The following is a 23,508-nucleotide window of genomic DNA, read 5'->3' as shown; positions in this document are numbered from 1 at the left end:
GATGCAACGTACTTACTCTCAGCTTTCCTTTTTTTCTTTAGAATATCTCTTGTGAGTGAGAACATATTCATCAGCTAAAAGTGAAGCATCAGACAAATGATCTATTCTTTTCTCATCAAGATATAGGCTTACATCCTTATTAATACACCTTTTGAAGTCCTCCAGCAAAATCATCTGCTTAAATTTATCAAAATCAGAATTTACATTCTTAGACTTTAACCACTGCTCTAACAGATCTTCTTTGATTTTTGCATACTCAACATGGGATTGCTTATCTTGCTTATAAGTTGTCCTAAATTTTACTCTATAGGCTTCAGGAACAAGCTCATAGGCCTTAAGAATCAAGCTCTTAACTACATCATAATTATCAGATTGATCCTGAGGCAAAGATGCATAAGTTACTTGAGCTTTACCGGTGAGAACAGTTTGAAGGAGTACTGGCCAATACCTTTTGGGCGAATTAAAACCTGTAGCTACCCTCTCAAACAACTGAAAATACTTTGTTAAATCAGATTCATTAAAAGGAGGGACAAGTTTAACATTTTTAGCCACATCAAAATCATCAGAGCTAGATGATCCAGTTCCACCTTGTTTCATGCGATACTCATGGTCTGCCTGAATCCTAGCAAGTTCAACTTGTGCGTGAAACTCAGCCTCCTTAGCACGAGCCTCCTGCAGGGCTAGCTGTAACTTAGCTATTTCAATCTGCGTTTGCTCATCTGGAGGAGTTACATTAAACAAGCTTTTATTAATTAAGTCAACAATTTGATCTTTAGAATGATGAAAGCGAACAGCAATTCCTAATTGTTGAGCAACAAGCTTGAGTTCATTCTTTGTTCTGTTTTCTACATCACACACTGTTTGCAAATTTGACAAAAAATCTTTGGCTTCATCAAGAGTAGTAATAGTAGACATCATGAATAAATCACAGTCACAAAATATCAAGCAATATCCTTATGATAATATCCTGAATATCCTGATAAGAGGTCGCCAAATTTATGTTACGGAACAGAGAAAACTGTCCCGCAAAGTTCCAGGTTCAAAACAAAAGAGTTAGGTAAAATTACAAGTTAAAGTTTAATGCTCAAACTAACAACTAAACATTCAGGACTCATAAGGATAATGTAATGGCAAAAAACCGGTTAAATATATGGTTAACTGCAATAGCCTCTATTAACACGAAATTAGCAAGAGTAAATTTATCTAAGTCAGCCCTGATAAAATGAGAAAACCGGATAATGCTCAGTTAATGCAAGATATACTATTACAGATACAAAATATTATTACTACTGGCTGATAGTAAAAACTCTACATTAATCACAAAAACCTCACCAGGCCTACGAATTAACACCTTATGCTGTACAGTATAAGAAAAAATGTAATAACACTTATACTCAAATTACACAGCAGCTAGATGGTTGGAGACTTCCTGAGCACTCACAAAAATAATAACAACTGTACAGGGGAGGACAGAGATCTGAACAAAACGAGGAGTAGATCTAAGTGGCAATTAATGCCGAGACTGAGCTCATTATATAGGGGCCGGCAGAGCTTGATACAACTTGTAAGAAGGACGCGCAAATGAAGCCATAGGGGACAAACAGTTGACACTCCTGCTCTGAACAACAGAAAGAACGACTTACTCTACGATAGGGGAGAAGGGGGGAGTGAGGTAGAACACGGAAGCTTGGACACTATGGAAGCCACGAGGCGAATCGTCATCAAACATGCATCATACTGTACGTTAGAATTATACAAAGGATGATGAAATCATGGGCTATGTAACCATACACACACACACACACACACACACACACACATACACACACACACACAGTAAAGAATAATACATCACAAGAACGAGACCTCAAACGTTTCTGTATCTAGCGGCTGTTGGTAGTGACAAGGGGTGAAGAAAAGAATGACAACTGGAATAAAAAGAGTGGGAATCAGACGGGGAGGGTGAGAATGGGATTAGAACAGGAGGGAATATTGGTAATTAGCCTTGGATACATTTTATTAAAGCTCTTCGAGCAATTGAGAACAGGACAACATTGGTTTAGTAAACAGTCAAGAGAGAATTGTGATGCACCAGTCGGGTTAGTGCAGTGGATAAATGAATGAAGATGGAGAGAGTGACGAGAGGAGAAAGTGGAGAGGCATGAACGTGAGTGGGGAGTAGGAGGGGGAAGGAGGGGTGGGGGGACATCAGGAGGAGAAAGGGGGAGAGAGGGGAAAGGAGTTTAGACACGGTTATGAGGAATGTCAGAGTATTACGCTCGTACGTCGTTTCGTAACATTCTGTTAGCTTTTGCACTTTTTTTTATACTGATTAAATACGGTATACATAATATTGTACTCTATCCAGTTTCTAGTACCATTTTTAAAAAACACGTCGTTCTAGTGTATAAAAGGCTACGTGGCAACTAGTCCCCTTACACTGTTGCCAGACAAAAGAACTCACACCACACGAGTAGACTTGCAGCGAATTTATGCTGAAAACTGTACGTGTGCATCAAAGTGTGTCTGTATATATGCATGGAAGTGTTTGTGTGTGTGTATGTTTGTATATAGACATATGTATGTATATACGTGTATACATACATATATACATATATGGCCATAATGAGCAGGGGCTTTGGCCCCAATGGACGATGGGCCGCAAAAAAAAAAAAAAAAAAACGAGTTTTTTTTATCCATGGTTGCGGAGAGTAAGGAAGTGATTACTGAGCTCTCCTCTAGCTACAGGGGTGCCTCACCGGCATTAGTTTTATTTTTTTTCTCTCCACTATAGCGTTTTAGGCTAGCTAGTACTCCTTTTCCTCCCCTCTCTGTTTAGAGATACAATAGATGTTTGTGTCTTTTTCTGAGTTTAACTTTGCTTACTCGCCCACGGAGGGTCCCCCCTACTGATCGCTCTGGGTCGTGAATCAACACGGTCGGGTTTCCCTGGATTGGTTTGAGAGGGCAACCTCAGACATATGTGTTCTGTCCCTGGTTATTTGTCCTTCGCTTGCTTTCATTGCTCCTTCCCACTGCCCCCAGTACGGGGAAGTGGCCTCTATGGCAGACGACCTATCCACCTCCCCCCCCTTAGAGGGGGAGGCGGTCCTGACCGACCCCCCACTGGTACTGTACATGGACTGACAGCCCCCAGACAGAACGGCCCCAGATTCGTTTGCCTCGAGGCATTAATGTAAATAATGCGGAATTTGTGATCGTTCATGCTCTAGGTTCCACTCCCTTGAGCAGCCTCAATCCCTTCATCATCAAGAAGGTTATTCATGGCTGTGCTTGGGAGGTAGAACAAGTTAAAAAACTTGCAAATTGAGATCTCCTTGTCAAGACCTGTAATTCCTCCCAAGTTAAGGACTTGCTGAAGCTTCGCAAGTTTCATCGCTATGATGTCGAAGCCAAGATCCCAACTTCCATGAATTCCTGCAAGGGGGTTATCACTTGCAGGGATCTCATGGTGATGAATGAGGAAGAGATCATAGAGGAACTTGCTCAGCAAGATGTCATTGATGCCCGGTTTATAACTAGATTTTCCGAAGGCATGAGGACGAAGATGGCCACTATTGTTTTGACTTTCGGTGGTTTCACTTCCAGCGCTTGTCGAAGTTGGCTACGAAATTGTTAATGTAAGACCATATATCCCCAACCCACTCCGGTGTTTGAAGTGTCAACTCTATGGGCACGTTGCTAAGACTTGTCGGCCTTCATAGTCACTGTGTGGCAAATGTGCAACACGGGGTCACGATGCTGAGCAGTACACATCAGAGACTATCTGTTGCTTTCACTGTAAGAGTGCTTACTCCACTTCCTCTAGGGATTGTCCCAGGTTGAAGGAGGAGAAAGAGGTCTGCACAGTGAAGGCAACTGAGGATATCTCCTACTACGAAGCAAGAAAAAAGGTGAAGGAGTTGCACGCAACTCCTATGCCGAATAGGTCCTATGCTTCGGCGGTGATGTCTCATCCCGTGATGTGCTCTGCTGCAACACAGACTGACCCTGAAACGGTTCCTCTTGCCACACATTCTACTTCTCAATCTCGCCCTCCTTTACGTTCCAACTCTCTTACGGACTTACCTGTTGCTTCTTCCTACTGTCAGGCTGCTGCTGCTCCTTTGCAGTAAGTGAGGCAAAAACAAAAGTCTGACAAGTCTAATAAGATTAATTTGACTACCCTCACCAAGCCGACACGTCCTCATGTCCTTCCTGCTCCTGGTCCAGCAAGGGAGAGGAAGGATAACTCTTCCTCAGGGGAATTTGGGAGTCTTGTTATTCAGGAAAATATGGAGGTTTCCGTAAACAAGCACCGGGATAGTTCCCCCGGTATTCGCACGCCTGATGGCGGACGGTAAAAAAAGACCAAGCACACTGGCTTAAACTGCCGTGTTCACTATGTTACAGTGGAATTGCAGGGGTCTGAGGAATAAATTACACAATATAGCAATCTTGCTTTCCATACACAGGCCAGATATTGTTTGTTTAAAGGAGACGTGCCTGGAGGATCATCCTGATCCTTCACAGTTCAAACACTACCACTCGTATAGAAGATATGAAGGTCGCGGAGTTGCCATATACACACACAAAGCACACCCACAAACGGAAGTGATTCTAAATTCTACTCTGGAATCTGTCACGTGCAAAGGAAGATTTAATAACACGTATCGGTCTATTTGCTCTCTGTACTCTCCTCCACATGGCCCCATTGATAGTGATGCTTTAAATTCACTATTTGAACATCTTCATGGCAATAAGTTAGTGTTGGGCGACTTTAACGCCCATCATTATCAGTGGGGTAGCTTGAGGATAGATTGTCGTGGGGAGCAAATAGCCGACCTAATACTACATTCCAACCTCTGTCTCCTGAACGATGGTAGAGCGACTCGTGATGATCGTACTGGTAACTTTTCGGCTATTGACTTATCTTTAGCCTTCCCTGGTATACATCAAGATTTCTTGTGGGACCATTATGACGACTCCTTGGGAAGTGATCATTTACCCATCTGTCTTTCTTGTACATGCAACATCGTTTCAGACCCGCCACCTCCAAAATTTAACTATAAGAAAGCAGACTGGGGATCCATCTCAAGGATCGCCAGGTTAGATATATCTGGGGAGACCATAGATGTTATGGTCGAAAATGTAACTACTTCCATATTACATGCACCTGAGGCTGTTATCCCCAAGACTTCTACAGTTCATGCGAAGCATAGAGCACACTGGTGGACGCCGGATTGCCGACAAGCATTAAGGAAATGCAATAGGAGATACAGGATTTTTGATAGTCAGCCCACTGAGAAATATTTTATTGCATACAAAGAGGCACAGGCTGGGGCAAAGAGAATAATAAGAAGGATCAAAAGTGACTACTGGTGGTCCTTTGTGTCCATGGTGACTCGTACTACACCATTAAGGAATGTCTGGTCCACTATAAGAATATTTAATAAAGGCCCATACTTCCATATAACCACCCTGCAGGTGAACAACACCATCTATGACGAGCCCGTGGACGTTGTTAACATCCTCGCCAGAAGTTTTTCTCACGTAAGTAGCTCAGCCAATTATGGTCCGCGTTTTCAACGGCATAAACGAACGGCTGAGCCACAGATTATAGACTGCCACAGAAGATGTAGACTCCCCGTACAACCAAGAGTTTACGCTAGATAAACTGCTCCTTGCCCTTAAATCCTGTAGACACCAGCCTTAGATCTGACACCATCACGTACGGTATGATCCAGCATCTTAATCAGGACAACCTGATTAAGATGTTAGCATTGTACAATGAGATTTGGGCGTCTCGAATGTTCCCAAACTCATGGCACTTTGCGCATATCATACTGATACCCAAAGAGGCTGGTCGTCTTATGAATCCCACTCCATTTCGTCCTATTATGTTGACTTCTTGTCTGTGTAAGGTCATGGAACGAATGGTAAACAATAGGCTTCTTTTTGTTTTAGAGTTGAAGAATTTGTTAAATGATCAACAATTTTGCTTCCGTAAATACAGAAGCTCACTAGATCATTTAATGATTTTGGAGCATTGTATTGCAGAGGCATTTGCCAATAAAGAACTCATGATTGGGGTGTTCTTGGACATCCACAAGGTCTATGACATGACATGGCGACACGGTATACTAATGAAGCTCTATGTTTATGGTTTAAGAGGAAATTTCCGTTTATTTTCTCAAATTTCTTAAGGGACAGAACTTTCTCTGTCAAATTGTCTCGTAACGTAACATTGGATATATTTATCCAGGGAAACGGGGTGCCGCAGGGAAGTGTCCTTAGTTCCATCTTATTTAGTATGATGATCATTGATATTCTGTCATCATCTCCCATCCCCAGGAATCTTAAATACTCGCTCTACGTTGACGATTGTGCAATATGGCACTCTTCCCGTAATGCACAATTTTCGGCTGGGCGGACTCAAGCAGCCCTTGACTTCGTCCACCAATGGGCCTTGCAGTGGGGATTTAAGTTTTCTATCCCTAAGAGTGCTGCTGTGGTTTTTACGACTCATTACGTACATAATTTGTCCTTAACTTTGGATAATCAGGCAGTACCTTTTCAAAATTCTGCAAAGTTTTTGGGTATACATTTTGATCGTCGTTTGAACTTCAAAATTCATGTTAATAATATGATTGCTTGTTGTGATAAACCTCTAAATGTCCTCAAGTACCTAGTGGGTACTACATGGGGTGCTAAGAGAAAATCTTTATTAATGGTGTATAAGTCCCTTATTCGTTCAAAGCTAGACTATGTCGCACAAGTGTATGGCTCGGCATCCAATGCCACACTGAAAAGATTGGATGTGTTGCAGAATAAATGTTTGCGAATGTGTCTTGGAGCTGTCTGTTGTACTATTGCGGACAGGAGTTCTTAACCACCCTCGTTCAGCCAACCTGTATATGTGACAGCGTAGCATTCACGAGCACAGAAGTTGCCTTCGATGCATTTCTGTCGAAAAATATTCCTTCAGCGCTGGGCTTGCACTAATGGATAAAGCAATAGTATTATTTATTTTGAAGGTTTGACTCTGATAAGCGCAGCGTGTGAGGCGGTTTGTGGAGTGAGCAGGAGATGCAAGGGTGTGCAAGGGACAGCATGGTGGAATGATGAGGTAAAACGAGCTGTGGAACAAAAGAAGAAGGCATATGGTGAATGGTTGGTGAGTAGAGGTAGGGGAGAAGATGATAGAGAGAAGAGAGAGGTATATGTGAGCAGGAGAAGGGAGGTTAAGAGAGTGGTGAAGGAGAGTAAGAAGAAAGTGGATGAAGAGTTTGGGAGGAATCTGAGTGTGAAATGGAGGGAGAGTAAGAAATTGTTTTGGAAGGAGGTAAAGAAAGTAGGGCAGTGTGAAAGGGGAAATAGTAGGGGAGTGAAAGATAGGAATAATAGATTGTTGGTGGAGAAGAGAGAGAAATTGAGGAGATGGAAGGAGCACTTTGAGGATTTGTTGAATGTGGAGAGTGAGAGCAGTATAAGTGGTTGGGGAATGGCTGGGAGAAGAAGACATGAGAGGAGGGAGGAAGAGATCAGTAGGTCGGATGTAGTGGAAGCGATGAAGAAGATTAAGCTGGGAAAGGCCCCAGGAATTGATGGAGTGTGTGGTGAAATGCTTAGGTATGGGGGTGAGATTGTTGTGGAGTGGATATGGAAGTTGTGTAGATTGGCTTGGGAAGAGGGAAGGGTTCCAGAGGACTGGAAATCAGGTATAGTTGTTCCTCTGTACAAAGGAAAAGGGGAGAGAGATGTGGTAACCATAGGGGTATTTGCCTTCCTAGTGTGACTGGTAAAATATATGGTAGAATACTCATTGATAGGATTAGGCATATGACAGAGGAGCTAGTTGGAGAAGAACAAGGGGGATTTAGGAAGGGAAAAGGGTGTGTAGATCAGATATTTGTTCTAAGATGTTTAGTGGAGAAGTATCTAGAGAAGGGAAGGAAAGTGTATGCTGCCTTCATGGACTTGGAGAAAGCTTATGGCAGAATAGATAGGCAAGGTATGTGGAAGGTATTTAGAATATATGGAGTGGAGGGGAAATTGTTGAGTGCTGTAAAGAGTATGTACGAGGGAGCTAGGGCTACGGTGCGAGTGGATGGTGAGCTGAGTGAGTTCTTTGATCTCAATGTGGGACTGAAACAGGGGTGTGTGATGTCTCCATGGCTGTTTAATATATATATGGATGGGGTTGTAAAGGAGGTGCAAGGTAGGGCAGTGGATGTGGGGGTGGCCCTAATGAATGAGGGTGAGATTTGGAAGCTTCCGGTGTTGCTGTTTGCTGATGATACAGTATTGTTGAGTGAAGATGAATGGGAGTTGCAAGGTTTGGTGAATGAATTTGGGACAGTGTGTAGGAGGAAGAAGCTGAAAGTTAATGTAAACAAAAGTAAAGTTATGGTGTTTGAGAGGAATGAAGTCACAGAGTGTGCAGTGAGGTTGGATGGTGAGGATATGGAGAATGTGAGTGCATTCAAGTACCTGGGTAGTGTGATGAGTAAGGATGGAACTTTGGGGGATGAAGTACGTGAAAGGGTACAGCAGGGAAGAAAGGTTGTTGGTACACTGAAAGCAGTGATGAGAAATAGGGAGGTGAGTATGGAAGTTAAGAAGTCACTGCATGATGGTATTGTGATCCCTACCCTGACGTATGGAAGCGAGGCATGGACCTTGCAAGAGGGGAACAAGTCAAGAGTGAGAGCAGTGGAAATGAGTTACTTGAGAGGAGCATGTGGAGTGACGTGGAGGGACAGGTTGACGAATGAAGAAGTCAAGGAACGTTGTGGGGTAGATGTGGATGTGGTTGAAAAGATTAGGAGAAATACACTGAGGTGGTTTGGACATGTGGAGAGAATGGAGAATGAAAGACTGACTAAAAGGGTGTATGTAGGTGAGGTGGAGGGAGGGAGAGGGAGGGGTAGACCGAGGATGAGGTGGAGGGATGGAGTTGAGTGGTATATGAGGGAGGGGGGGGTCAGTTGGGGGGAGAGTAGTAAAATGGTGGGTGACAGAGTGACTTGGAGGCGTTTTGTCTGAGGCCACCCTTTGCGGGATTAGGGCGTCGGGCTATAGATAGATAGAGAGATAGACTCTGATAACACGAATATATCATACTGATTATTTAATAACTTGTTTCTCGTAAGCAAGTGATATATATGTATATTTGGTTCAACTCCACGACTTCCTGTAGGTCTGAACCAGCGAACACAGAGTGAACAAGTTCGAAGCATTCATTTGTTAATAGGAGAGAGAGAGAGAGAGAGAGAGAGAGAGAGAGAGAGAGAGAGAGAGAGAGCGTGTATGGTGGGTGCCTGTGAATTTTGGAATAATGAGGTGGAGGCAGACTGGTGCAGGGAAATGCAAGGGATGAGAAACCCTGGATTCCTGTGATCCATTGAAAACAGGCCACAGTGTGAGTATTTCTTCCATCAGTCACTAAAACTTGCCTTGCTTTGTGATATATATATATATATATATATATATATATATATATATATATATATATATATATATATATATATATTTAGGATTGCTTTCGTTGGAATAATGAATTAGGAGATAATTGCTGTTGATTTAACAAAAAGCTGTTCTTAAGAAAGTAATTTGCCTCTCTGTCCAGAGAGAAATATCCAGTTAATGAGAGAAATACTTATGAGTTTGCGAAAAATCTCCAGGTGCCAATCACCAGAGAGAGAAAAAAATGCGAAGATAAGGCATCTAACAGAAGTTACGTGGCCTGCCAAATTATTTGACAAAGTCAACTGGCGTTACCCAGAATAAAACCAATCTTTCATTTTGTCCGACGAGACGTTATCCTGGGATAAATAAACTCCTTCGTCATCAGCGAAAGGAAAAATTTCCTGTTTAGCTTGAGCACCATATTTACTCATATCGCATAAAATCATGTGTATGTAGCCGGAATGAAGCCCCTTATCTATGGCCTGGCAAACTCCCTGTAAAGAGTACCCGGTACTATTTTCTATCGACAGACTGAGTTAAGCGGTGAGACTCATCTTTCGTGTAAGGAAATCCACCCCGCCTCTGTGTGTGTGTGTGTGTGTGTGTGTGTGTGTGTGTGTGTGTGTGTGTGTGTTGAATTGAGAGTCATCTGACTTGTGGAGCATGATATGTGGATTGGTAGGTTGGTAACTGGGTGGGTGGATTGGTTAGTGTAGGCTGTTTGTTTCACAGGCGGACTAGGTGGAGTGAGTGGGCGAGAGGGAGGGAAAGGGTTGTTGGGCTGGTTAAGTGGGGTGGAGTGGGGTTCGTGCATTGTTTAAGTGAGGTGGGTGGTGGGGCTACCTGTAGGATAAGGCAAGAGACGGGTTTGTGTCGTCCTACTTTTGAGACATACTGTATTGAGTAAGGTTGTGGGTATGTGCGTTGATGGGTGGGTGTGTAGATGGATGAATGGATTGTGGGAAAACAGGCCACTGGGATTAGGTGAATTGAGTTAATGTCCGAGTTGGGAAAATCGGTCCACAGGGGATATTATTCTGGAATCATGCTGAAGTAGATAAATATATTCATTGAGTTACAACAGGTCCATTGAGCAATACGTCTGTTGGTTAAGAGATCCGTGTTTCAACTGCACGCATCAGTGGGTGATATAACCAAGTCGGATAACAGGTTTATGGGGAAAATAGATTCATTGTGAAAAATACATCCATGGGTATACGACCATGCAGGAAACCTGCATTCATATAGAGATTCAAGGTCGACGGAAAAATTGGTCCGTGGGGAGAAAATACATTAATGGGGAAAATTAGTTCGGGGGAAAATAGGTTACGTAGGGAAGTAGGCGTCTTAGAAAAAAATAAAAAGTCATTAAGGAAAATAGGTCCATAAGGGATTGTGCTCCGAGTGGTGAAAATGTCCATTGATAAAAATATTCATGGGGTGAAAATAGGTCCATAGGGGCATACACGTACTGTAAACATACATGGAAATATTTAAAATAAATGGGACCTAAAACATCCAACTTTCAACAGCGACCGTTGCCTGGAATTAGGCTTACCACTGCACAGTGCACACCTTGAACCAAACAACCATTAGCCAGACTCTATTACCACTTCGTCGTCCAGTTATTATATTTCATAATTTACCTTCATTTAGCCATTTAAGCACAGAAAGCCAACCGAAACAACAGGAAAAATCCCTGTTTAACTGTGTTGAGCACCTCATTTCTCCACCTCATACCTCTAAAATTCACGGGCACCCGCTACTCTCTCTCTCTCTTTCTCTCTCTCTCTCTCTCTCTCTCTCTCTCTCTCTCTCTCTCTCTCCTGTTAACAAATAAATGCTTCGAACCTGTTCACTCTGTGTTCGCTGGTTCAGACCTACAGGAAGTCGTGGAGTGGAACCAAATATACATATTTATCACTTGCTTGGCTCTATATGAGAAACAAGTTATTAAATAATCCGTATGATATATTCGTGTTATCAGAGTCAAACCTTCAAAGTGAATATTACTATTGCTTTATTCATTAGTACAGGCCCAAAGCTGAAGGAATATTTTTCGACAGAAATGCATCGAAGGCAACTTCTGTGCTTGTGAATGCGATGTTGCCACATACACAGGTTGGCTGGACGAGGGTGGTTAAGAACTCCTGTCCACAATAGTACATACGATTTGTTTACTTAAATACGTCTCTACATAATTTCTTAATGCACTAAGTTACATAAGATGCGTGAATGGGTGAAGATACTTATTTACATATATACACAAAACCATTCAGGTACAGTAGTTAATGCAAACATCTGTGCATGAGGTGGATGATGCCCCCAAAAGTCTCTGTGATGAGTGGTATCTCAGGAGGATAGGTATGCATGGTCTCGCCTCCACTTACTGTAGTCCGCATCACAGGGGGTGTATTACAGTACGAGAATAAGCTATGACATAACTGTATGTCAATAGTGCCTCACAGTAATGGGAGAGTTGTTACTACTCCTAATATAGGAGTTAAATAATTTTATAGCACAAATGTGCATTGAACATTGTGCACGAGTCCCTCTGACACAAGTTCCTTGTATAATCTAATCATGAGACATAATTCGTTATTCATTAACTTGGTTCATGAAACATTCTATTGCTGATTCTGAACCATAGCAGAGCCAGCTTCTGTGAGTATTATGTTTTATATTTTTTATATGTTATAGATGCCATATTATTATTAACCCTCTCAGGCAGTGATGCGATTCGTGTTCCATGTGGTTTGTTACAAAGAAGCACAGTTACGCGAATCTCGTTCCTAAGCACACAAAAAATCGCCAAAAATTACGTTTCTGGCCGATTTGCTTCAAATTTTGATGCATTCTAGCGAGCACGTCGCTTTCCCCTGGTAAGGCATTGGCAACACTGAGACGCTTCATGGGGCCCAGGACGTAGTGGTAAACCTCAGTCTCTTTCAGGCAGCCAGGTGGTAGGCTGCATCGTATGTCCTGTCCCTTTAAACTCCTACTAATTCTTCCCCTACCGCTCAAACCAAAGTCCCTATGGACTCAGTGTGATAATCCTTTATTTGTGAGCATATTTGTATGTGATAATGTCGATGGAACATTGATATATGCCACGAAAAGAAATTGTGCCCATTATCATTCGTTAGGCTTAGAGGCAATACACGTGTTCACTGTAGCTGGGTTTCGCCTCTCGCCCTCCCCTTGGCCCTATGGCGTGAGTACAAATACATATATAATGAAGCCAATGCTTAAACTGAATTTGGTGTGAAAGATATTGTGGCTGGCTTGGTGAAATCATGGAACTAGTTAGCATTATGGGGGAGGCATCATGTACACTTCACAGTCGGGAAGGGATAATTAGAGGTGTTTAGGGATGGAATTATTGTGATTCTGATAGTGAAAATGCATATGGAATTGTGTGAAATATACGTCAAACATACTGCGAGTGTTCGTGAAGGAGTGTGGTGTATGCCAATACAATAGCGTTGCATTGTACTCTCCCAGCGAAGGATGCTGCATCACAGTCACGTTGAACCGTAGTAGGGAAGGGAATAATTGCGGAGGCTGGGGTGGAATCATTGTGGTAGTCATGTATTTGTGTATGATATAGTGCGAAGTGTAGGTGAAATGTGCCACGTATCCTCGTGACAGCATAAGTTATGGTGCGTAGCGTAGGTTAAGCAATACCTTAGCAGCAGGTGTCCTCAGGAGATAGGGACGCCTAAGAATGATGGACATCATTGAACAGGTACTGTACCTTGGTCTGACATTTAGTGATAACTATACTTTATGTAAAATATATGTGAACTGTGCCGCGAGTGTTTGTTCAGGTGCATAGTATAGGTGAGCGATACTTTAGTGTCAGGCGTGCTGGGAAAGGTAATGATGCCAAGGAATGATTGATGTCATTGAACAGGTAGCCTACTGTACCTTGGTCTGACATTTAATGATAACTTATACTGTATGTAGAATGTATGTGGACTGTGCCGAGAGTGTTCGTTTAGGTGCGTAGCGTAGGTGAGCGATACATTAGCAGCAGGTGTGCTGGGAAAGGTAACGATGCCACGGAACAAGGGACATCAGTGGACAGGTACTGTACCTTGCAATGCTGGACAACCACAGACATCAGTGGACAGGTACTGTATCTTGCTAAAACAATCGTTGAAATTTATGATTCTTATCTAAAATGTTTGTGATATGTGCGATGAGTGTTTGTGGAAAATATTGTATCATGTTGGGGGAACATTTGGGGAAGGAGGGGAATATATATATATATATATATATATATATATATATATATATATATTTTATTTATATATATATATATATATATATATATATATATATATATATATATATATATATATATATATATATATATATATATATATGTGAGGGAGGATATAATGTGTGGGGGGAACCTTTAGATACTGTGAGGGAGTATATTATGTGTGTGGTGAAACTTAGGGCAAGGAGAGCCGAAAAATTATATATATATATATATATATATATATATATATATATATATATATAATACATATCACACACCCACGGACGCCAATGCGCAGTTATGAGACCGTGAAAAGACACTGAAAAGTTATCCTTTATGTGAACTTTTTGTAAATGGCGCAGCGATTGGCCGTACAGAAACATATAACATGACGTGTGTAGGGCTACTCTCAATGGAAGGTGTTGTGTGACAGTGAATAATATCTTCTTTTTCAGCTGAGAACCTAAAAAGCTCATACTTGACTTTTTGTGTCAGTGCTTGCCAAAATGGAGAAGAAATGTTTGTCTTCTGACCAGTGGCAAAAGGTTCTCTTCGAGGAGGAGACTGAGAGTGAGGTAGATGACGAGCTGAGTGACATTTCAAGTGAGGAGGACTGGGACGATGTCCAAGAGCATTCCCCTCAGGCGGCTTTGCTCACACTTGTACCGTGATGGGAGCAGACACCATCACCACCAGTGTCAGGGCTATTGGCCCAGCCATCGTCTTCACTTGGACAACAGGCATCGCCTTGGCTTGGACCTCTTACTCCTACAACCATCGCGGTCTCTCCACCTCAAGCCTCCAGTTCCCCCTTGGCTGAGCCTATGTCACCAGTAGCAAGCCCTAGTTACGCGACACTAGCACCTGCACGTGGCACAGTCTCTGCGGCACAACTGGTGCAGGAGGTGACTGTGTCGTCGTTCTCTGCCCAGTCGACAAGGGTGTTGTCTCTGACAGCATTCATCCCCCCTGACGTTTTCCAGCAGCAAGAGTTAGTCTCGTCGTCCTCATCGTTGGAACCCTCACCACCTCAACAAGGCTGGTGTAGTCCATGGCCTGGCTATTGGGGGTGGCCAAGGGGTGTCCAAAGAGGCAAAAGGGTGTTGCTACGCCGACCCACCGCCACCACTGTGGGAGGTGTTGCCTCAACGGATCTAGGGTGGGGCAGTGGCCCTTTCACACCAGCTAATGGGTCCTTCACAGGATCCCCAGGAATGAAGGTGGATCCGCCAGCAACTCTCCAGTTCTTCCAGCTGTTCTTCACCAGGTAGTTGTTGACGTATTTCACCCACGAGACCAACAGCTATGCGTCATTCCTGGGGACTGCACTGGACGCATGGTTCATCTGCAATGAAGTGACGGCCAAGTTCCTGGGGCTGTACTTTTTCATGGGGGCCATGAATCTGCCGAGTATCAGGCATTAGGTACTGGATGAGATCCCGCCTCCACAACTACCCCGTGTTCACACAAGTGATGAGTGGAAGACGTTTCAGGGCCGTCCTGAAACACTTTCATGCCTTCAACTCACTTGCGATACCCTATGACAATCACAACCAGCTCATCAGGGTTCGCATGGGGATGGAGTACCTCCTTCAGTGGTTCCAGAACACCTACTTATCCGAGGAACACCTCAGCCTGGACGAGGGCTCAATCCCGTGGAAGGGGTGCCTAAGCTTCTGCGTATACAACCCCATGAAGCCCTCAAAGTATTCAATCAAGCTTTATATCCTGGCTGAGGCTTCCTCGGGTTACATCTGGAATTTCGAGGTGTATAGGGGCAGAAGAGGGCGCTGGAGACCACCGTGTGGAGCCTCGTAGAACTGCTGAAGGATCAGGGACACAAAGTTTACATGGACAACTATTCTACCTCTGTATCCCTGTGCAAACGCCTCTTTAGTACAGGAACCTACGTGTGTGGGACCCTAGGTCTGGCAAGAGGAGCACCAAAGCGGCTGCAGGACATTGCAAGGACCAAGAACCTGCCAGAGGGGGGCATGACAGTGATGCACAAGGACAACATGATGGTGTTGCTGTGGAAGGACAAGCACATCGTTAACATGGTCTCCACCTTCCACAGAAGACCGTGATCAAGCCCGTCATGGTGGATGACTACAATTGACACATGGGTGGGGTGGACCACTTCGACCAGATGGTCCAGTACTACCCCATCCAGCGGCGAACTGTGAAATGGACCAAGAAGATCATCTTCTATTTCATCCACATGGCCATTTTCAAAGCATTCGCCCTGTACAAGAAGTGCTCATGTGAGTCAGTCAGTCTGCTCGAATTCGTGGAGGAGATAGTGGACAAGCTCCTCTACTTTGACGAAGCAGAGTGGCCCGCATCAGGGCACGTCATCCACCATGCCCCTGACCTTCCAACCCGACGGCCAGCAGGACATCCAGCACCTGTGTCACCTGCCGTAGCCCCAGCACAGGTGCCATCACCACTGGCTCATGCACCAACACCACTATCTCCAGAAGGAGGGCCAGCACAGGAGTCAGCACCACCATTGCCTGCAGGACCAGCACAGGTGCTGAATCATCACCAGTTCCTGGTCCGTCGGGAGAACTTGCTGCTGCTGCCATGCCCGGGCCTGCAGCTGCACCTCCAGGACAACAGGACCGGGGAACACCAGGAGGACATCCAACCAAGTGTCGTGGTTTCATCAATGACAGAGTACGGTTGGATAACACACTGGGCCACCAACGGGAGAGGATCCCCAACCGGAGGAGGCTGCAGTGCACCATGTGTTCCCTGGCTAAGATGAGGAGGGACAAGTCACATGTGTCCTGTTTGTGATGTGGCACTGTGCGTGGGTGATTGCTTCAAATGGTTCCATGCCAAGCGAAGTATTCCCTAGTGCAGCGTACATACGCACACAGACACACACACACACACTAACACACACTCACACTCACTCACACACACACACACACACACACACACACACACACACACTAACACACAACTCACACACACACACACACACACACACACACACACACACACACACTCACACATACACATACACTCACACACACACACACACACACACACACACACACACACTAACACAGACACTCACACACACACACACCCACACACACACACACACACACACACACACACACACACACACTGACACACTTACACACACACACACACACACACACACACACTGATACTCACACACACATTATATAACTCCTCATCTTCCAATCCCAGAAGGTCCTACAACTCCATCAACATCCCTGGAGGAAGTGAGTTCTTCAAAATTTTGTTGATATGTAGAGTATATTGACCTATTATCAATATCCCTATAATTTTCAGGCATATAATCTTCTTCTCGTACATATTACACATATGACAGAAATTACAGCTTCATTAGCAGTAGGCTAACTTGGAAAAAGTAGTGTTCATGTGTAGAAGGTTACAACCATAAAAAAACAGCCTTGGAAGAATTTTCTGTCTGTACATAAAAAAAAAGCTTGGGGAGCATAGTCTTTAGGCAAAGGGGGAGAAAACACTGTTCTTTTTTCGCTTGCGGTAAAAGTAGGTAGCGACCGGAAGAGTAATCTTGCTTTGTTGTCCTATTACTTGAAAACTATTGGGCGTATCGACTTCCTGTAAGAGCCATGATGAAGAGCAGTAAATTCTACGTATGTTCATTTGCAGAATATAAGCCTTTGAGAGCATTTTCTGTTGGGAAAGTTGGTGGAACAGACTTTGCTTTTTTCTTCGCTAGCGGTAAAGTTGAAAGCGCTCAGAGGAGTGATCTCACTTTGTTGGCCAATTACTCGAAAATTATTGAACGTATCGATTTCCTGTAAGAACCATGATAAAGAGCAGTAATTTCTACGTATGTACAAGACATAACAACGTAATATCTAAAAGAATTTGTTGTTAAGTAGGCGAGAATATCGTGAATGCTGTGCGCGCATCATGAAAGTGACGAACGGACGTGAATTCCCAGTCGTGTTTGGTGATTTACTCGAAAACTATGAGGCGTATCGAAACCATCTTTGCTCGTTAGAAAGCTCGAGAAATTCTGCATAATATTATGCAATAAAAACATAAGGTGTGCAAAAAAGTTCTGAACGAGAGCTCATTGAATTTTTTTTTCAAAAATGGCTTTCAGTTTTTGGCTATTTTCTCGAAAACTGCAAATCGTATCACAACCGGATTTGTCTCTTTAGAAAGCTGATGAATTTCTCTATCAATACTTCAAATAACATTTTCCTGTATGATGGAAAGCATTCGAATGGTGATGTTGGGAAGTGAAACTGATGACACAAAATGTTTATTCACAGCCGCCTAATGTTGTTTTATTAGTGTTTTCCTGTTTTTTTTTGTGGTGCTTACCAGCTAGAACAAACATCGACGAATAAGATGATATAGGTTTCATGGCAGTATATTGATGTTTGGGTGGCGAAAATAAGGCGAGAATACGTGTTATTTGCCGCGCGTGGGCAGCCAGGCCGGGTGGCCTAGCAGAAAAAATCGTGTGCCAGATAACTTACCGAAATTTATCATGCGCGAGAGGGTTAATCTGAAGAGAGAGAGAGAGAGAGAGAGAGAATGATATTGTATATACTGCTAAAAGGAATGATAACCATTTATTGGAAAACTGCAGTCCACTACCGAGTGCCTGCCAAGCGGTTGTAAGTGTACGGATGTGCAACTGTGCATGTGCCTGCCATGTCCACACGTGGACGTCGCCGTAAATGCCGAGGGTCTTGCCCTTCTGATCACATGTACAGCATCAGGGGACAGACTGGCTTCTGTGATACTCTCGCCCTCGGAGACTGACAGGAAAGGGCAGGAACAATTTGCAACACAAGAAACGAACATGGATGGCTGTACTGGTGGTGCAGTGCAGGCAGCACCAAATGGCATGAATGATACTGGACGCGGTGTCAGCAAATGCCAATGCACGGGGAAGAACAGATATCCACAAGCTGCTGAGAATGTGGTGGAATGTGGTGAACTGGAGCAAAATTGTGATGCCAACTAAATTCGTCTCGGATTGTGAGCTCTCCCTCTTACAAAAAGCTTAGTGGACTCTTTCCGTGCCAAAACAACTTTGAGGCATTGTTCAAAGAAAAAATGACTCATCCGGATGTGGCAGTGAGAAGTGTCCATGCTGTGGATTACATGACTAAAGTTAGATTTAATTGTGTCCTTTTGGAAGCTGTTGGCAACCATCCCCAGACCAAGATTATTATTCAAATTTTCCATTCTATTGGGCGGTTGAGGATCTTGAGGCTCCAGAAAATTTCCTGTGGATGAAGGGAAGAATGGTTAGCAAAGATCTGAGACCACAGCTTATTACTCTGTTAGAGGGGGAGATTCCAGGGACAGCATTCGTCAGGACACTGGGATACGGGAGGGTTACGTACTATGTTTCGGAGCCTGACCTTTGCTACTACTGCTGTAGCAGGTGGGGCATCTGGCATGGACGTGTAGTGCAGCATACAGGTGTCATTTCTGTACTAGGAGGCATGATGCTAACTCCTGTCTTGAAAAAAAAATCAAGAGGGGTGAATACTTCAAAACTAAGCACTGCAACTGTCGAGGGGAACACAATGCTCTCTCATCCATGTGTCCACAAATAACGCGAATGACCCTGGCACCGTGACACACTGCAGCACAAGCCCAAGTAGAACTGTAGCCACCTGCAGTCTTAGAGGGGGAAATGGGATAATGAAACCTACCCAGCTGGACTCGACTATTTATTCGGTCATACCTGGAATTGCAGTTTCACTCTCTCAATGTGTTATAATGGCATTACTCATCATTGTTACAACACTTGGTCATACACATAATTACAATTTACCAAAGTTTACTTCGTATACACATATCGCTATAATTCTTGTCCTTACTTTCCTATATTTATAATTGGGTTACTTCGTGACATCAACCACGTGCAGATCAATAAGCATTCTTAAAAGTAAGCCAGGGCAACTCACTTGTGGCGGGTCCAGTTTTCGTCTTACAGTATCAGTGTGTGGGTAGAGGTGTGAAGTACACAACCCTGGTCTCTCATGGGCATAATATTCCCATTGCAATAACACCTTCACAGGATGGTCGTGGAGTTGCACATTGCACTTGAACTCCACCCTTTTGGAGTCTCTGTCTAGTAAATCCACGAGATCCACGTCACCTCGTCCCTCACTCTTCCCCGACTACCTTCACACAGCCCCCACACTCGCCCATAGCATTTGTTCTAAGGCCTGGTGTTCATTATTGCCAGGCTAATGGATGTTATGCTAATGCGACCATACTCGTATATACATATAAACACCGCATAAGCATCCTTGTGCCTCTCTCTCTCTCTCTCTCTCTCCTACACTCTCTTTCTCTCTCTCTTTACCGCATTAGATGCGGTAAGACTCCCCTTGTTGGTCGGTTACGACCAATACCATATTCACTTTCACTCGCCGCTCCCTTCCAGCAGAGACAGCTTGTTCGCAGAGCAGGTTAGGGTTTTGCATGCAGATTTCCTGACCTTGACATGCCTCACCACACCATCATCACCGGGATTCACCTCTACCAGTCTTCCCAGAACCCAGTGATTACAGGGTACATTCCAATCCATCACCAATACCAGGTCCCCCACTTGGAAATTAGGCAACTGCTTGAACTGCTACTGGCATTGTTGTAAGGATGGTAAGTACACCTTCAACCATTGCTTCCAGAACTGGTCCGCTAGAAACTGTACATGCTTCCAACTTTTCCGGTAGATGTCCCCTACGGGCTCTTCTGCCGTACCTCCTAACAGGCAGTGGGATACCGTCTTAGGGCGCAGAATATGCAGTGAAGTAAGCGCTTCGAGGTCGCTGACATCATTGGAGGTCGGGGTGATGGGCCTTCCATTGACTATCTCCTTGACTTCACAGAGGAGTGTGTGGAGTTGCTCATCGTCCACAACTTGAGCACCTACTATTGCTTGCAAGACCTTCCTGACTGTCTGGATCTGTTGCTCCCAGACACCGCCCATGTGCGATGCATGTGGTGGGTTGAACTCCCATTCAGTTCCCTTCCTCAGGAGTGCATTGTGGACCTTGTCATTCTTCTCCCAACTGAGAGCTGCAGCCCAGAGCTCCTTAATTGCTCTAATCATGTTTGTTCCATTGTCGGAACGAATTTGCTCTGGTACACCCCTCCTTGCCGAGAAAAGTGTTATTGCATTAAGGAAAGAATCTGTGTCAAGTCCGTCAAGAGTCTCCAGGTGTATGGCTCTTGAGTTCAGAAAAGTGAACAGACAACCCCACCGCTTCACCTGTTTCCTACCCTGCTTTGCGATGAATGGTCCAAAGCAGTCCGCTCCAGTGTGTGCGAACGGTACCTCCACCATGCATACCCTGTCAGCAGGGAGGTTAGCTTGTTTTTGCAGTGACCCCTTCCAATTGACTTGGCGACAAACGAGACACCCTTTTAACACCAGGTCAATCAGCCTTTGTCCCTTGGGCACCCAGAACTCCTGGCACATTACTACTAGTGTATGTTTTCTTCCTGAGTGCCCAGCCTTGTTCTCATGGGTTTCTCTTACTATTAGCTCCGTGAAATGGTGGTCCCGCGGCAACAGCATGGGGTATTGCTGTCCGTTATCAGGGGAGCTCTCTCCAACCGTCCACCAGCACGGAGGAGTCCGTCCTCCCCCAGGTGCAGGTGCAGCTCCAGCGGGAACAGTGGGCTCGTTTTCCTAAACGTACCCCATTCCTTCAGGTTCTTTATCTTGGATTCATAATATTCCCATTGTACACAACCCATCACTACTGCTCAACGCGCTCAGAGCTCACTCACCCTCAGTCTTGATTTGTCAGCTTGCTTTGGTCCTCCCATTTGCCTCCAATCCAAAAACCTTCTAATCCATGAAACTCCCCACAGCAGTCTGTGCCAGGATGAGTATCTGGACCACAATCTCATCAGCGAGTCTTCTCTTTGCTCAGCCCCCATTGCCATAGTTGTACCTTCGCCCTTTACCTCTGGGTCCATCCCCAGGTCGAGTATAAGTTGAGGCTCTTGCAGCCAAGGATCGTTCTCTTGCTGGAGAAAGTCTGGCCCTTCAATCCATCTACACCCTCCGTTCAGTTTGTAGCAACTCGGTCCTCGGGTTGTGTCATCTGCTGGGTTCAGTATTGAACCCACGTGCCTCCACTAGGTCACTTCTGATTGTTCATGTATGGCCACCACTCGACTGGCTACGAACGTGTGAAACCGGCTCTCTGCATTACGTATATACTGTAGTACTATCACACTGTCTGTTCAGAAGACAGACCCTCTGCGTCGACCGACGGCTCATGCCTTAATGTCTCGTCAATCTTGACAGCCAACACAGCAGCACATAACTCCAGACAGGGTATAGTCAGCTGTTTTAGCGGGGCCAGCTTGGCCTTTCCATAGATGAAGGCACAGCGAACATCTCCAGTCCCATCTGAGATCCTCAGATATGATACTACTCCGTATGCCACTTGTGAAGCATCACAGAAATGATGTAATATAAATGACATTCCCCTTGCACCTCTTGGGTCATAGCACCTTGGTATTCTGACATCTGTGATGTGTTAATTCTACCAGCCACTATCACCATCGTACCTCGTTGCTGTCAGATATAGCTTCATCCCACCCTTTTTTCCTCCTGCATTCCTCTTGGAAGATGACCTTGGCGCAAATGAGGAATGGCGCAAGGAATCCAAGCGGATCATATACTGAACTGATTACATGCTGGAGGTCCCTCCTTGTTACTGACCCCCCTTGATCAAAGAGTTTGATGAGCACTGCCATTTGGTCCTTCTCTAGGTCCCACCTTACTCCAAGTGCTTGTTCCACAGGAAGAGGCTTGCCTTCTATGTCGATCTCCTTTACTCCCTTATGCCTCTCTGATTCGGGAATGGATTCAAGTACTTCCTTACTGTTGCTCGCCCACTTGGTGAGTCTGGAGCTGCCTAGAGAGGTGACGTGTCGCAGTTGTTCTGCCAACCTTATTCCTTCATCAGCAGACTGCATTGAGATAAGCAGGTCCACATAAAAATTTCACTGGGCATCCACCACGTCGTCAGGACCTACATCTCTGTGATCTAGGAGGGTTCGTTTTAAAGCATACGGGGCACATGACGGACTCCAGACTCCATCGAAAAGGTGTACCATGATGCGGTATGTCAGGGGGGTCCACTGTACATCCCCTTCCAGCCACCAAAGAAATCATAGGGTGTCCCTGTGTTCCGGAGCTACCTTGACCTGGTGAAACATAGCCTCTATGTCTGCCATGAGGACCACTGATCCTTGGCAAAACTGGAGGAGTACCCCCAGCAGTTTGTTATTTAGGTCAGGCCCTTGTTGCACCTGGCTGTTTAAAGACACCGACCCACATTCTGCTGCACAGTCGAATACGATGCGCACCTTTCCGGGCTTGTTCGGGTTTAACACCGGATCGTGTGGCAGATACCAGGTCATGTGAGGCCTTGTGTGAAGTTCATTGTGGGGCACCAATTCAGCGTAGCCTTTATCCAGCAGCAGCTGCATCTCTCCTGCATAGCACTGGCATATGGGCGTGTTGGAGCTTCGTAGCCAACATTTTTTATATATGTAACTCTTTAATCTTGTACTAGGTGAGTCTTGAGCTTTGGTTAATGTTATTTTGGTAATTGAAGAACAGAAGGAGTTAAAGATGAATACAGGGAGTTGATCTTGATTTATTATCTTCAGAGAAAGTCTAAGTTGGATCCCTCTTCTATTCGCTCTCTCCACTACCTGCCGGTTCT

At 44.5% G+C, this 23,508-nt stretch overlaps 2 protein-coding genes across 2 annotated transcripts; both read right to left on the bottom strand.

Moving 5' to 3' along the window:
- Positions 1-20,390: 20,390 nt before the first annotated feature.
- On the bottom strand, positions 20,391-21,236 carry LOC145398659 (uncharacterized). The gene has a single exon (XM_080271465.1). The coding sequence runs from the start codon at positions 21,234-21,236 to the stop codon at positions 20,391-20,393; it is 846 nt and encodes a 281-aa protein (XP_080127591.1).
- A 1,094-nt stretch (positions 21,237-22,330) lies between these two features.
- On the bottom strand, positions 22,331-22,753 carry LOC145398658 (uncharacterized). The gene has a single exon (XM_080271464.1). The coding sequence runs from the start codon at positions 22,751-22,753 to the stop codon at positions 22,331-22,333; it is 423 nt and encodes a 140-aa protein (XP_080127590.1).
- Positions 22,754-23,508: the final 755 nt, after the last annotated feature.

The sequence above is a fragment of the Coenobita brevimanus genome, chromosome 46 (assembly GCF_032717465.1).
Source record: "Coenobita brevimanus isolate Jiangsu-jjx chromosome 46, ASM3271746v2, whole genome shotgun sequence".
NCBI lineage: Eukaryota > Metazoa > Arthropoda > Malacostraca > Decapoda > Coenobitidae > Coenobita > Coenobita brevimanus.
This window is presented reverse-complemented; position numbering and strand designations above follow the sequence as displayed.